General features: G+C 30.6%; 1 protein-coding gene across 3 annotated transcripts in view; it reads right to left on the bottom strand.

Annotated features, from left to right (window-relative positions):
• The window catches only part of Trpm (transient receptor potential cation channel, subfamily M), a 23,536-nt gene extending 7,996 nt beyond the window's left edge, over nucleotides 1–15,540 (bottom strand). For 2 of the 3 annotated variants that reach the window (XR_001936985.1, XM_018460595.1), the window contains exons 1-16: nucleotides 14,779–14,854; nucleotides 13,742–13,844; nucleotides 13,409–13,491; nucleotides 11,873–11,929; nucleotides 8,900–9,086; nucleotides 8,586–8,799; nucleotides 8,347–8,506; nucleotides 8,102–8,238; nucleotides 7,873–8,029; nucleotides 7,625–7,778; nucleotides 7,227–7,535; nucleotides 5,846–6,392; nucleotides 5,544–5,755; nucleotides 5,290–5,448; nucleotides 2,997–3,206; nucleotides 2,496–2,844 (exon numbers count right to left, since the gene is read on the bottom strand). Coding sequence is in view for 2 of the 3 variants with exons in the window: in XM_018460595.1 (XP_018316097.1) it covers nucleotides 2,496–2,844; nucleotides 2,997–3,206; nucleotides 5,290–5,448; nucleotides 5,544–5,755; nucleotides 5,846–6,392; nucleotides 7,227–7,535; nucleotides 7,625–7,778; nucleotides 7,873–8,029; nucleotides 8,102–8,238; nucleotides 8,347–8,506; nucleotides 8,586–8,799; nucleotides 8,900–9,086; nucleotides 11,873–11,929; nucleotides 13,409–13,491; nucleotides 13,742–13,804 (2,998 nt within the window). In the remaining variant the exon portion in view is untranslated. Of the gene's footprint in view, nucleotides 1–2,495; nucleotides 2,845–2,996; nucleotides 3,207–5,289; nucleotides 5,449–5,543; nucleotides 5,756–5,845; nucleotides 6,393–7,226; nucleotides 7,536–7,624; nucleotides 7,779–7,872; nucleotides 8,030–8,101; nucleotides 8,239–8,346; nucleotides 8,507–8,585; nucleotides 8,800–8,899; nucleotides 9,087–11,872; nucleotides 11,930–13,408; nucleotides 13,492–13,741; nucleotides 13,845–14,778; nucleotides 14,858–15,192 lie in introns of those variants that run through there. The other variant, XM_018460596.1, reaches the window with a different exon arrangement.
• Between the last annotated feature and the right edge of the window lie 881 nt (nucleotides 15,541–16,421).

Raw genomic sequence — 16,421 nt, 5'->3', positions numbered from 1 at the left:
CAGCCATATTGAATACGACATTTTGAATTTTAAAATTCTGACTACAGATTCGTAATCCCCGATACCAAAAACCCCCAGGTAATACATTTCAGCCAATTTTAAATGTATTTTTGAAACATCCAAGCAAGAAGCCCACGGTGACACAATATACACGTTGCGATAGTAGTTTTTACAATGTTAAAACATTTTTTTAGCCCCCTTAAAATGTTTTTTAGCCGATATAAAAAAATACGTATCAAATATTTTCCATTAAAGAATATATAGACCAAATTTCAAGACGATCGGTGATTAACACTTGGGTAGTGTTACTTGTTAGTTGTTGAATTCTCTCTTGCAAACGGAACTGAAGTTCCTCGTTGCATTGCTGCAGCATCGCCGCAAACTCGGCCTCACTCCGTGCGTGCTCCGCACATGGACTTTGGATATCACGTGGAAGATCACAATTTTCGAAGAAATCTCCGGAATCGAGAGTTGCGTCTTGGTGTCTCCGGAGTTGAAGCATAATTCTTCATCATAAGCATTCTAACGAGCCCCCAAAATGTTACACTCGCGACGCGCAAGAACAAGAAAGCTTTGTTACAAAATAAACCGTAACAATATGTAACAATATGTAACAATTTAACGCGCATCAAAAACGTCAGTTTTTACAGTCTGAGCTCTCTTTATTAAAATTATCAGATCGCCGTTTATTCCATGGTGGAACAAACAATTCCACCACGGTTTGTTCAACATATCATATGGAGACAAAACACTACCTTCACGTCGGTAACAGCTATTCAGTGGAACAGAATCGAAACTGCCAGTCGTAACAATATTTTGAAAAGGGAGAATTCCATATATACAATATAAATCTACCTGATATTTATGTCCAGTGTTCGTGTGTGCCTTCCAACAAGCGACACAAATGACACGGTGTGACACAATGGATCATTACATCCTTGTTGTTTGCCAATGTTAAACAAAGATGACATGATCACTGTGTCGCACTGCGTTGCTTGTTAGAAGCCACCCCGTATCTTCTTGTGACGAAAATATCTCGGTCCAATTTTCCCTCGATGTTCCTACCCACCATTTTGTTGGGGCATTGCCTCTCTCCAATCACTTTGTAAGTAGCTATAGGGTTAAGCCAATTAATATGTGGGCAGCTATAGGTCGAATCAATTAAAACGAAGTTAATTACTCCATTATTCCCACCCTTTCCCATCAACTAATCAGAGCGCGTCATTTTTTCACACTGGACTGACTGACTAGTCTAGGTCACGCCCCTGACGCCAAGGGTGGAAGGGGTTTTGACGACCCATAGCTGCTCATTACTTTTGTAAAAAAAAAGTTAATAATACGTATTGTTCTTTATTTTGGCTTTGCGTTATATTGCCTGTAAAGCCCATGACATGTAGAAAAACATAAGACAGTAACACATAAAAAGTAAATAAATCGGCCAAAAGTAATATTGGGTAGCGATCATATAACTTTTTTCGAGCGGAAACGTGAAAAGTGAAAATTTTTATGTATGTATGTACATATACATATATGTATACATACAAAAAAATTTTTACTTTTCACATTTTCGCTCTAGGAAAAAAGTTACATGATCACTACCTAGAAACGTAAAGTTATTGCCTGAAATTTTCTACTGCGATTCACTTACGCTTACGTTAAATGGCCATTCTACAATAAGTCATTAGTCATAAATCAGAAATTAGAAACTAGAAATAGACCAATCACAGTCGTCAATTTTTAGCTTCTAACTTTTAATTTATGATTTATGGCTTATTGTAGAATGGCCATTATGTTTCTCTGTGTTTCTGACTTAACTTTTTCTTGTCTTAATAAAATTGTATAACATGTAAAAATGTAAATCAATATTTTTCTTTGTTGGTCCTAATAATATCAATATCATTTATATTGTAATGATAACAATTAAAAAAGTAATTAAAAAGTAACTGAAAAGTTACTTTTTAAAGTCGGTACCCAGGTAACACCTATTGGTTCATATGTTTTATATACCTTTTCTAAACATATCTAATGTTCTACAAACGTTTAAGAAACGTATATAAAACCAACATGTGTTACTGGGATAAATTGTAAAAGTAACTAATTATTCTTTGGAAAAGGGGGGGGGAAAAGAACCTAATTGTAACTAGTTATTTTTATAATACAAACTTTCTCAATCCTGCACAAATACCGAATATGCAGAAATACTGTACGTTTATTATGCTTCTACGATGGTAATGCTACTACTGCTGTTAAAAAGTACCGCCGATGCTTTACTACGCGTAGCATTCCGGATCATACAAGTGTTTTCCAAGATTTTCAATACATTCAAATTATCTCGGAAACTATTCGGAGTAAGATATATGTTTATATTTTTGCTTAAAATGACCGATACTATTACCTTCCAGAATATTGACTTTTCCTTCTAAATCATCATATGTATAATCATTTTATATAAAAAGTAAAATTAAATTACTTTTAGTTTAATATTTCAAACGTACCAAAATATTTGTTGACACCAAGGATGTTGAGTATTCGTAAATACCAATAGATGCAATCAACACAATATATGACGCGACCTACATCTAACGTCGAATGTCGCAAACGTAATGCTAGTCCGATTTGAAAAAATATAATAGCAGCGGCATCGCAAGGGTTCCACATGTTCCATGCCCACACACTAAACTTATGTGAAAGCATCACAGGTTCCGAGGTTGCTATTTCTCGTATTTTTTCACATCCAAGAGTACAGATATATGCGATAGCATACATTTCGGCTAATGACGGATGATCATCCATGTGCACCAAAATGCAGTATGAGAAAAAAAGCAGAAAAATAATATATGCTATCTACAAAAGAAGTATTTTTATTTTGCATATATATATATTGTTTTATTACAACCGTTTATATTAATAAACATGAACATGTCAATAAATAAATATACAAATACATATCATCTACAATATTAAAACAATAAATACATACAAATGTTCCTACTTACAGCATTTGCCCAAAATTTTGTTATTGGAGCAGTATAAAATTCGTATAATTTCTTCCTCAATTTTAATGGTCTGGTTGTTTTGTTATCATAATATTCAGATCGAAGACCGTAAGCGCGATGTATTTCATCATCAATGTCCGTTAATACTCTTCCATTCTCTTGAACAATCGTCTCTTTGATTATTGTATTGTGCTCATTGCTAATTAAAGCCTACAGAAAAGCATAAATAATTTAGAACTATTCAAATTAACTATTCATATACTGAAAAACATATTACCTATAACATTTAATAACTTTCTTAGTGCATGGTTAAATAAATGATTCAATTTGAAATGTTTTAGAGATATTACAGAGATGTTACCGAGAAAAAGAAGAAAAAAATTTAATTCAATTTTATACAACAATTCACGAGAAAGTAGCATGACAAATAATAGAAATAAGACAAAGTTGGATAGAGTAATAATTATCAAATGTTTACAAAACGATAAACGGTTTACACATTTTATAAAACATGAATTGATAAATATGCATATTTGGTCTAAAAATTAACATTGGTATAAATGAAATCAAGGATTCAATCTTCAATTTATTAATAAACAAATTTTTACTTCATATCTTAAATTTATACCTATAAATACTTCCCTAATTTATTATAGTATGCGGTATCCGCTGAAATTCTGGATCACCTAAATAACTTCTGAATGATTCGAGATGAGGATTGAAATTTATAAGGATTATAAGGGGATTATAAAATTTATCATTTAATCTCGAAAGCGCCCACCCTAACACCACTGGGAAGCGAGAGAAAAGGGAGGTTGGAAAATCTTAAATAACATGTGGGATCGAGTCAAAGGGGGTGGTACCCAATTGCAGGATACATCAATCTTTTCAATAGAACTATTTTTTATATCAGAATCTAAGTAATAGCTGGTTTTAAGAGTTCTTGTCAAAATACTATATAAATACTATAATAATAAATACTATAATAATAAATACTATTATATAATAAAGTTCAATTTCCTTAAATACTTTCCGAGTTATGAGGCTTGAAAGTTACAGTACCACCGGCATTAGCATTATCCAAGATGTCTAATTGCTGGCTAAAACATCTTGAATGTAGTTCAGGATAATGGCCTTAATAATATGGTAATTATTTGGATTGATGGACACCGCGCCGATGATCTTGACCTCGACGTATATTGTCAAGGTTATGATCCTGAGTGACCTTCAAAAGATTTTAGATGGTGGTCATTGTTTGTTCAAAAGCTATTAACAAAGTCCAAAAAGTAGTCTTATTTTTACTATCTAAATACAATATTAAAAAGTATCTTATATTCTTCCTACCTAGAGGCGTTCGACTTTCCACACGAAGGGAGGTCCATCTTATCTTCCCCCCTCTCCTACTTAGGGGTGCATGACTTTCCGTGTGAAATGAGGTCCACCGCACCTCCTCCCTGCCCAAGGGCACACGACTTTCTACACGAAGCGAGATCCATCCCTCCCCCTCCCCCGCCTAGGGGAGTAACGATTTTTCATGTGGATGAATTTTGCTTCACGTGGAAAGTCCTACGCCCCTAGGCAAGTGGGAATCAAACATCTCTAGGCAATGGGAGATGGACCTCGCTTTGTGTAGAAAGTCATTACATAAGCAGGAAAGGGTGTGAGATAGTTTTAAATATTGTATGTGGCAAAAATAAGTTATTTAAAAAAAAAAAGCTTTTCTTGTTAATAACTTTTTAACGAATAACGAGCGACAGCTCAAACTTGTTGGAGGTCATGACTTTGATTCACTTAGGTTCATGACTTTGACAACATATGTGAGAATTGCTTTTATATATTTTTACCTTTTATATATTTTGCTTTTATATATTTTGCATTAAAATTATTTGCAATTTGCTTGGTAATTTTTATTAGGGCCTTCATAAAATGTCTTTTGTATATTTAAAAAATTTCTATCATTATAATGTTATTTAATAGATTATGAAATTGCCCCACGTTTATCACTAAACATAATAAAATTTGTAGCAAATTTGACGGTAAAATAAAAAATTTTCTCTGTATACTTAGAATTTGCGTAATCTCAACTAACTGTATAGTGGATATATCAAATTATCTTATTTCACAGTAATCTCATATGATTAATGTAATTAATATAATTTATTTCGCGTTAATTTTATGTAATGTTAATAAGTTCATGAAAAATTTTATGTAATCAGAATATAGCTAACTAAAAGTATCTGGAATTTAACGACTATCTCATCATACTGTAGTTTCTAAGATTCAAAATAATTACCTCGATATCTGGTCCATTGTGCTCGGAATCGCTATCTTCTTTCTCATCTTCCAAAGCTATCAGATGCTCTTCCTGCGTTTGAGGCATTAGTTGTAATTCTTCTCTACTTTTAAACTCCAGTCGAGTTATATATGGAGGACAAAATAATCCCATAACCACCTAAGAATACATTTAAATACATACATATATTTTAGATATTAAATTCAATTATTCAATAGAAATCAGATTAGTTACAACAGATTAATTAATTTAACCTTTAAATTAGTATTTTTACGTGTACGAAGGCCACCCATCCATAAATCGGCCAAGATAATTTGACTGCAAGGATGCGCTAATAATGGCCGATGATTGGCTGTAACCGCGAGTGATAAGCATGTCTGCCCTGACCAATTTTGAAGTTCGGAAGTTAATAATTGCTGTGTCTGATCGTCGTCTTGTCGGTAGCAATAATCCAATAATTCAAGTGCTAATATTTGAAAAAAAAACGTACAATTTACAGTTAATTATGTAACAGCGGTTTCATATCTACAATCATTCATTTCGTATTTATGCATACCAATGTTTTCAAATTCTTTGCCATAACCGCGCAATTCATCGTAAACTTCAGTTTCTAAATCATCCTCAGCCGCCTCGTGTGCCATCGCCTTGTATAGTTTTAGCGCGACAAGCGCCTTGGCTAATGCCTCCTCTCCGTGTTGCCACATCAACAAAGCCATTTGTTGACGTTTCGTTAACACGGCCCAAATAAGCAATTCATTAAAAGGATAATCAAAGAGAGGGGTATCACGATTAGCCGGTAACGTCTCGGCAAGTAGACTCATGGTCAAATTGTCAGACTTCCCACTGGAACTGTAATAGCGCGTATTACAGTTCGGAGCGCAGCTGTTTCGGTGCATATGCTGTTGATGGCCACCGCCAGATCTCTTCATCACCTTTGTATAAATCATGCGGAATCTTCGCCGTGTATATTGTGCACGATACGCTCCACCCATCAGCTTGTTAATCACGAGACCAATGTCATGCAATGTATACATGTAACCCCGCGGAATATTCGGCCGTACATCGCGCAAGATGTAACCCAATGTATTCGATGGGCCTTCTTTCTAATTAATTCAAGAAGAAAAAAGAAATATATAATATATAAATGCTCTACGTATGTTCAAAAATTATAGTAATCTAATTTTCCATTAACAAAGGACATATCTTATCCAAGACCGATTTGACTTTTCTTGAAATATATTATTAAACAAAAATCTTAATACCAGTTGTAAAGTAATAAAGTATAAAAAAATTATGAAAGTTTTGTCTAAAACACTTTCTTAAATATACCTTATCATTTCGACGATAATTGTTTAAAATCAAATATACACACAATTATCTTTGAGGTTGTTTTATCCCTAAAGCCTAGTCTGCAATTCCGTAAGCGTAGTTGTAAGTGATTGTAATTGTAATTAGGGATGCATATCGGATCGTAAAATTACCGGATATCGGATATTTTTCGGATGCATCCTTAGTTGTAATAATTGACCAATCACATTCAAATATTCTCGTATTCGGTTGTGATTGGTGAATTTTTACAAATATAATCACTTACAACTACGCTTATGCAATTGTAGAATAGGCTTAGACTTCAAAATAGGCACGTATAAAAAAATTCGTATCTCTTAAATTTTTGTGTTTATTAATATAAGAGATTCAAGGAGAATCAAAGATTCCAGATTGCTGACATAGTGATTTTGTAAAGATAATTTCCTTCAAGGCCTTCATGCGCGCCCATACACATAAATAAATATGGAAAAATACAATATATAAATTTATAATTAAAAAATAAAATTGTTTATTTTATACCAAGCGATATACGTTATTCATATTCATATTTATCCATATTTAAATTGTTTACCAAGAAAAATGTCGCTACAAAAATAAAATTGACCTACCGTATTATATAGCTCCTCAAGACGAGGTATTGATAAAAATTTCCGCATGGATACTCCATTTTCCAGTAGAAGTTTCACAAAGTCTATTCTGTCGTGCTGAAGTGCTTGTATCATAGCTTGTTCTAAAGCACCGGACGGCCATTTTTGACCATAGACAAAGATTTCACTTCGAGCAATATCCACGCGATTCCATATTAAAGAAAGGGACAACTGTTCAGCTGGGGATAATTGTTTCGATTTAAACAAAGCTGTCAGTATTGTTTGATCGAGTTCTTGCGGCCTATCTTGCGATATTCTAAATACAGTGATCTATAAGAAAACAATTTTCACTTATAATTAGAGAATTTTCAGTCTAACATAACACAAAGCTAAATTTTATTTCTAGAAAATGTAAATACCAAATGTTTTTTTCGTGTACACTGCAAAAGTTCTGAACAGAGCTGAGTCGCTTGTTCAGCAGAAACTTGAAAAGTACGTTTAATAGTTTCTAAAACTTGTTCCTTAACTCCCTCCAATGGTCCTTCTCCATCACCAGTCTGTCCATCTCTCCATCTATGTAAAAAGTATACTTCATAAATATGCCTAATCATATATTTCTTTAAAATATGTATGAATATTTTTTTAAAATATGCGAGTTCGTCATTACCTGTGCATAAAAGCGATCAAATCAGCTGCGCGTCCCGAACCATCACAAACTACTACGGGTACAGGTGGATCATCCGTCACATACTCTAAAACTGCACGGATTGTATTCGTTCCACCTTCGATAACTAATGCGACTACTGGTATGCTACTGTGTGTGTCTAGAAGCATTGATAAATTAGAGTTCCTCGAATTATAAAATTTCAATTCATATACATCACTGTAACGCTTACATGGTTGCAATTTTAGATTTGAAATATATTTTTCTAATCTTCTGCGGAGAACAATTTCTGCACCATATCGACCACTAGTACCGTTATCTACTAGTAAAAAGTAAGCATGCCGGTTGTTTAATACTGTATATTTAGTCCTGCAAATTCAAATATAAAGAAAACTGCAAAATCATACAAATACACTTTACAAAATCCTATAAATAATGTTTCAATAATATCTTTATATTGTAAATATGCAATCTTACCATGGTGAAGAGACACAATCATATGATACTTCTCCACCGCGACCAACTAATTCGTGGCTTTTATCCAAAATTCCCCAAGGAGCAATACCTATGCTTACTACGCGACCTTGTCGTTGAGAACGTTCTAACAATAATGCATCACCGACTTGTCGTGTAACACCTACAAGAATTAACACATTAAAAAATTGAAATTATTAGAACTATTACTAGAGATATAATTTTCATGAATAGAAATGTACCTGTGTTTGTTCCCCCTGTAAATATCCACGCTCCTGTTGTTTTAGCGGCTTTCAATAAACCTTTACGTAAAACTTTCTTCAAGTTCGGTTGGAGCTCGAAATTTGACCGACCACCGTGTACTGTAATTAATAATTTGGGCAACCCTAAATTCCATTCTCGACATAATAGCTGTACAATCGGTTCCGGTCGTGTATCATGAGCTAATTTTACATACTACAAGAAATATGTGCAATGTCAATTCCTCACTCATAATAATTATAATTATAAGAACGTTATCATAATATTAATAATATAAAAAGCATTGAATATATACTTGTGCTTTTGTAGGATGCGGACCACCCTGAAATTCTATGGTACCATATGCATCAGTAGGAAAGGGACGAGTATTTTTTACCGGAGACCAGTGCTCATAATCTTTTTCCCTGTTCTCACTAAGACTGTAACTTTGCACATCAGCCCCAGTTCCGCAATGATGGGTGTATGAATAGCCACAGCAACATCTATAACAATAAAACAAATTATATCATGTATGAAAACATTTATTATATCTTTATATTTTAAGTTTAATATTTTGTTTAAGTTTATTATTTAAGTTTAATATCTTATTTATAAATATGTGCGTACAATGTGTGTGTGTGTGTGTGTGTGTGTGTGTGTGTGTGTGTGTAAGCGCGCGCACGCGCGCCGCACGCAATGATACAATACAATATTGATTTTGAAGGCATTATTTACATTTATTTATGCATAAATAATATAGATTTCCTGAGTATAAATCCTTCTTTTAGTTGATGTAATATTAATATTTTAAACTAAATATAATGCCTTCGAAATCAATTTTATACTGTATTATTTCAACGTCTTTAAGATTGCGTTTCAAGTTCGATAGTAGTCGGCAGTTTGTAAAACTGTAGAATGTATTTAAAAATTTACATAAAAATATTATTATTAGGCAATATTACTCGATATTATCAGTTACCATGGTTCAACATCGATCGTATAGGGCGCTTCTTATAATTTGATTTGTTGTGTGTATATTCTATGATGTATGTATGATGTATTAAAAACGTTATAAATTAAACTTTAAAAAGAGTACCAAGTATTTAAATAATTAATTGCTTATACATATTTTAATTATGAGTAAGAATTGTATATATTGATTCATTCTCTTTATAAATTTTAACAACATATATGTGTTTTGATATAATTTATATACATTTTTATATTTTAACTTTCTTCAATGTTTTACTAGAATAATTATTAAGAAATATGTATGCCGACAATTGGATATAAATGCATTAGGAATAAATAGGTATTTAACATGTTTCGGCCTTGCCTTAGCTACATATTTAATATTTTTCACATTAAAAATAGTTTATCTACTTATATTATTACAAATTATAAAAATATTTATCATACAAAACAAACGAATATGATCATGAATTTATTTTATCTTCATAATATCTCATTATTGAATTAACATTTCGATATTTAGGGTTGCCACAAAAAATAAATTTTAAAATTCTTTGACTTCCAGGTTTTCCAGATGACAATGGAAAATTTTCAATTGATCAATATCAAATATGTAAATTTTAACATTTAGAAGCAAGAATTGTAAGAAAGCTATCCTATATTAAAATTAACATACATTTAGATTTAGAAGCATAACAGCATAATGAAATCTTGGAAATTGAGGCTAATAAAGAATAAATGATTATTGAAAAAGAGTGCAATTATAACGAAAAAAGATGATTAAAAAAAATATTGCATAGACTATATAAATTTTAATTATCTTCTTAAAATTGTTTTGACCATTTTAATTTTAACTTCATAGTTTGAGGTAAAAATATATTTAATAAAATATGTATCTTAATTACAACAAAGCTTAATTAAAGTGAATTAAGTTTCGTATTAAACTGTATGAAAATTAAAAAATAAACTTAGCATTGTAAAATGTCCAATTTTTTCTACATTTAAAAAAGGAATAATTACATTTCTTTTAACTTAATGACTGATGCGTGGCCTAGTATATAGTTTGCAATACCGACTAAGAAAATCAGTATTTGATTGTAAATGTTAGATAGATTATTTAAAAAATTATAACAATTGTTTCAAATAAAAGCATTTTAAAGGAATTGAGCAAAGTTCAAAATTCCAGACTATTTTATATTTTTCACTGAATTTTCCAGGTTTTCCATGATTAATTTAAATTTCAATGATTTTTCATCGGTTTTCCAGGTCAGTGGCAACCCTGGATATATGCTGATATTCATCATTCGTAATGTACGTACAAATAGATTTCACATAGAAACAAGAATAATTTTTAAATAAAAATATTACATATTTGTATGATAATCTTGAAATTGTTAAGAGAGCCCTTGTGGAGCATCTTTACCACTTGACATACGTACACCATTATGCCCGAGCGCGCGAAATGTCAGTTCTGTGATTAGAGAACTTTAATCACTATTAATTTAAAAAGTATTACAGCCTTGACATTTTTATATTAGAGTTTCATCTCTAAATTACCTCAAGAATACAATGATATCCCTCTCTATACTATACACCTTTTATTTGGAATGTTCTTTAGTAAAATTGCATATTTTCGAAATATTTGCCTTAAGATTGAAATTAATCACCCTGTTTATACAGAGTATGTCATCTTAATTGATACATCAGGGTGACTTCTTCCTATTTCCATATACCAAGGATAAAATGTGTCGTTTGAAGTTTAACACGTCGGATGTGGCGATGAAGGCGTTCGAAAATCTGATGTTTGAGGTGCCTACAGAAAGATGGACAAAATGCTTTGACGATTGGTTTCATGGAATGGAACAGTGTATTCTTTGTAAAGGAGAGAATTTTAAAAAATAATAAAGCCAATTTGAAAATTATGTTTTTTTATGATTTTGCAGAAACTTTCGGAGCAACCTACGTACATACATATATGTATATGTATACATATGTATATATATATATTTCTCATAATATTCAATACCATATGTCATGTACAAATATAAATTTTTTGTGTGGAAAAGAATTACAAGATAAATGCATAAAAGGGATTGTTAATGTAATGTAATTAAACATGAGAGTTAAGTATGACAAAGTTTGTATAATGAAATAAGCATGATGCAAGAATATATAAATTTAGAAGAATTGGACAGTAAATTATACTTAAAAAATTTGCTACAACAAAAATGTTAATCAAATATATAACATTACTATCAAAGTTATGAAAGAAAAAAGAATTCAATATAAGTCAAAGCAAGATGCACATGAGTCTCACCTGGAAGTAGTAATTACATCATATTCTGCATTCTTATCGCCCTGTATTTGTACAAACCTATAAGTAAAATGAAACAAAAAAATAAATCAAATCAATAAATGAACAGGTAAAAAAGTATAAATTATAGATATAAATATTCTGACCGAAAATTTGTAATTAAAATATATGGAAACAGAAATTATAAACTCATAATAATTGACACAACTTAATCCTAATAATATGATGATGAATGTGATGACATATAGTCCAGGAAATGTAGTGAATATTTTGTCGTACAATTTCAGCAAACTTTTGATTTATCAATTTTAAAGTTATTTTTATTCTTAAGAATGCTGAAACGGTAGTCTGTCAGCCGGCAGACAGGACAGAGACCGACGGACGTCATAAAAAAATAGTGCATTTATGTCATAGCAGCAAATGATTTTTTTTCCTATTTATGACATAAAAAGTGATAAAATGCCAGTTTGCTATATCATTTTATCATTTTTCATTTTATAAATAAAAAACAAGAAATCAGTTTTGCTACTATGACACGAATGCACTATTTTGACAAAGTAAAATGACTTCCGTCGGTCTCGGAAAGTTGATGGCAGACTTCCGTTTTAGTAATCTTAAGCATAAAAAAAGACGATAAAATTAATAAATCAAGTTTGCTGAAATGACACGCAAAAAATGTTCATTGGCTCCCGAACTAATGACAAAATGGAAAAGAAGAATAAAACAAACTGATCAATGAGAAGCAATGGATTGTGTATCCATTCTTAGTATTCTATGGCGCACGCTGCATTTTGATGATATAAACTATATAAAGTATCAAGATATTTATTATACAATAAAACATAAATGTGTTACTACAATAATTTTACTGTAATCATAAAAAATTTTATACAATTTATAATATAGAATTCATAGTATACAATTTTAGCAAGGTTTTTTAGCACCATTTGTTTTCATATCATTCTTTCTATACACAGGTGTTTCAATATTTAGTGGATAAACTGCGGAATCATACTTTACAAGTGAAAATAAGAAAATAAAAATATTATATGAAGTTTGACTAGTAATGTTTTATTATCAAATTATAAACTAATGTTGTAAAAAACGAAACATATTGATGGCATTTTAGCACAATGATGACAGTTACTATTTCACGAGGATAGAAATCTAATAGCTATTCTTTTCGAATCTAGTTGTTGTCTCAGAAAACGAATATCATTTACGCACAGATCGAAATGATACTAAATCACTTAAAGATAGTAAATATGATGTGAATATACATACGAGATAAATATGCATTCGATTTTCCATACAAAACGTACACTTTCATATTCTGTGCAATGAAAAATCCGTGTTTCCTATTTCATGTACCGTTTAAATACTTATTTATAACTTTGTAATAGAATATTTCTAACCAAACTTCATATAGCTTTTTCTTACTTCCACTTGTAAAATATGCTCTTACAGTTTATCGTTAAATTTTGAAACACTTTGTGTATGTACATACACATTATAGGCTATTTCAGGTAAAAGTCCTACCTATGTTCATCCTCATTGCTTGGGATAAACTTTGCACATTCCCTCTTTTGAAACGTTGCCTCTATCCAACTACGCTCAGTTGTCTACAATTTGAAAAATATAAGGTTACAATAGCTGCAGTCAAAAAAGAAGCAATGTTAACTCGAAATATATTAAAAATCTTTATACAGTATAATTTCTTACCATTATTATTATTATATAAATATATCGCACTAATTGTTAAACAATTTCAAAATAAAATTAAATAATAATAATAGTTGAATTAAATTAAAACCAAAATTGCATTTGACAAATTACAATATTTTTAACAATGCGTTAATTAAAAAAAAATACCTTAACTTTCTTTTTCTTCACTTTTGGAGTATTTACTCCACAGATAGTATTTCCAATTGCCATCTTGATGAAATTTGTGTTTACTTTAATTTAAAACAGTATTCTAAAGAAAAATAATAGAAAAAAAATAGAAACTAATCAATATAATATGCACAATATTAGTATTTTTGAATTTATTGCATATAGTAAGATCCGAAAATTTCTAGCTCAAGAAAATAGAAAAAAAATAATAAAACAATTATTTTTATTTTTTAATATAATTGCTCTATATTTTAATACATTCTTTAGAACAATGAATTAATTTTTCTATACTACTATAAACATTCTAAACTTTTATCCTTAAAATAATTTAATACTGCAAAATAAAAAATAATTATTAATTAATCACTTTTATTTTCAAAATTGAAAATAAAAGTGATTATTTGAAACACAATCTGATTTGCGTGCAAAAAAATTTATCAATGATCTCTACAGTATTATAAATAATTTTAAAGAGATATATTAAGAATATTATTATAGTAATATAGTAAAATTAATTCATTGTTCAAAAAATGTATTAAAATAAAGAATGATTATTTAAAAAAATTAAAGTAATTATTTTATTTTACTATCTCTTCATATCTTTTTATATCTGGGAATTTAAATCTTAATGCACTTTATATATTGAATCTTATACAGAGTATTGTAAAGGTTATGTGAATTTAGATTTGAAATAATAAACCACATAATTATATATTGTATATAGTAGCACAGTTCAAAGGATAGACGAATTAACAAAATTTGTATATTTTTATGATGAAAATAAAATCTCTACTAAAATTTGACTATTAATACTTTCTGCATAAATTGTAAAATTAGCCTTCAATTACACATTCATATGACTGCATAATTAAATCATATAAATTATTAGCAAAATTAAATAAATTTAACACTTAATAAAAAAATAAATTAAAATATTGATGCAAAATAAAATAATTAGTACAATCAGAAGTTTAAATTTCCGTAATCTATAGTTTAGAAACCCATTTATTGCTTACCAATCGACAGGATTTGTTTTTGACAATCATCTTTGTCGATCAGAAATAAACGTAAGTCGTGTTAAAAGAAATATTGTATCTGAAACGCAATCACAATTATCACAATTGTGTCGGAGTTATATCATATATATATATATATATATAATCTCGATACATTCTATTTTTGACAAACAAAGCTGAAAAATTCATTAATTTATTAAAAATCGTAAAAATTTTTACTCTAGGAAAAAATTGTAAGTGAAAATTTCATCGTTTTATGGTAGACAGAATAAATGAAAGGCAGGTACCGAGATACACTTATATATTACTTAGGCAAAAAGCATGCAAGTGACTCGAAGATGTAATTTAACGCGTCGCCATAAATAAAAAATATTGAGGAGAGTTGGATAAGTTGTACTGACAATTAAATCTTACCTTCATTGTAATTTTTGAATGAAATATTCCTTTTAAAGGTAACACTATGACGCTAGTAATATTGCTTAAGTATTGTCATTTTTGTTTTGTCTTTGAGTCGTCTGTTTACAAGTAACTTTCAAAATTGATTTCGTTTGGTGTTTGATGTAAGTTTTCGTGTAATTTACCTAAGGTGTGATCAGCACAAGGCGAGTAATTGAAATTTAGTGTACTACGAGGTTATAATTAATATTTAAACTCTTCGAATATAGCATTGAATTATTTTTTGTTAAAAGATGCCTCAGGATGAAGGCGAATTATAGTGTCTCCTACTGGTCCACGAATTTTTTTGACATAGACACAGGGTTCTCCGACGTGCTGATATGTATTATATGTATTACACTGTTTTTCCCGTGCTTTTATAATAAAGTGAGTCTAGGTAAGTTAAAGGTTAGGTTAAAGGTTAAGTTTTAGGTTAGTCTTATGTCTAGTTCAGACGGTTCAGACTGGCGCTGTAAGCCAATCAGCGAGGCGATAATGGTCGCGAATCAGCAGACTCAATTCAAATAGCTGCTATTGGATGATCTAAAAGAATACAACAACAGTAAAGCCTCAAGCCTGATTTATAATAGCCGTAACCGTTAACTTATGCCGGTGCCGGTAAGTCCGGATCTATAATAGGTGTTTTAAGACTTAAGTTGTAAGAAATTGACCAATTACAGTCAAATCCGAGGGGAATAATCGATTGTGATTCGCCTATTTCTTATTAGGGCTTAAAACCCTATTGTAGATCCGGAGTAAAGTTCAATCATAAGATTTTAATGCTTTCGTTCATACTAATACAGCAAGTTAGTATGAACGAAAGCATTGAAATCTTATGGTTGAACTTTACCGGCACCGGCATAAGTTAACGGTTACGGCCATTATAAATCAGGTTTTAAGCGGAGAGTACAGACTCTTGCATAACGTATATAATACGTAACGCATAAGAAAATAAACCAATCAAAGTCCTTCGTTTCCTTCCTTTCGATGAAATAAAGGACTCTGATTGGTTCAATTTCTTATGTTTTAAACCTGATTTATAATGGCCGTAACCGTTGACTTATGCCAGTGCCGGTAAAGTTCAACCATAGGATTTCAATGCTTTCGTTCATACTAACTTGCCGTATTAGTATGAACGAAAGCATTGAAATCCTATGGTTGAATTTTACCAGCACCGGCATAAGTCAACGGTTACGGCCATTATAAAG

This window comes from Mycetomoellerius zeteki, unplaced genomic scaffold (assembly GCF_001594055.1).
Source record: "Mycetomoellerius zeteki isolate Tzet28-1 unplaced genomic scaffold, Tzet1.0 scaffold95, whole genome shotgun sequence".
Lineage (NCBI taxonomy): Eukaryota > Metazoa > Arthropoda > Insecta > Hymenoptera > Formicidae > Mycetomoellerius > Mycetomoellerius zeteki.
Note: the sequence above shows the minus strand (reverse complement) of the source record. Positions and strands in the feature narration are given on the sequence as shown.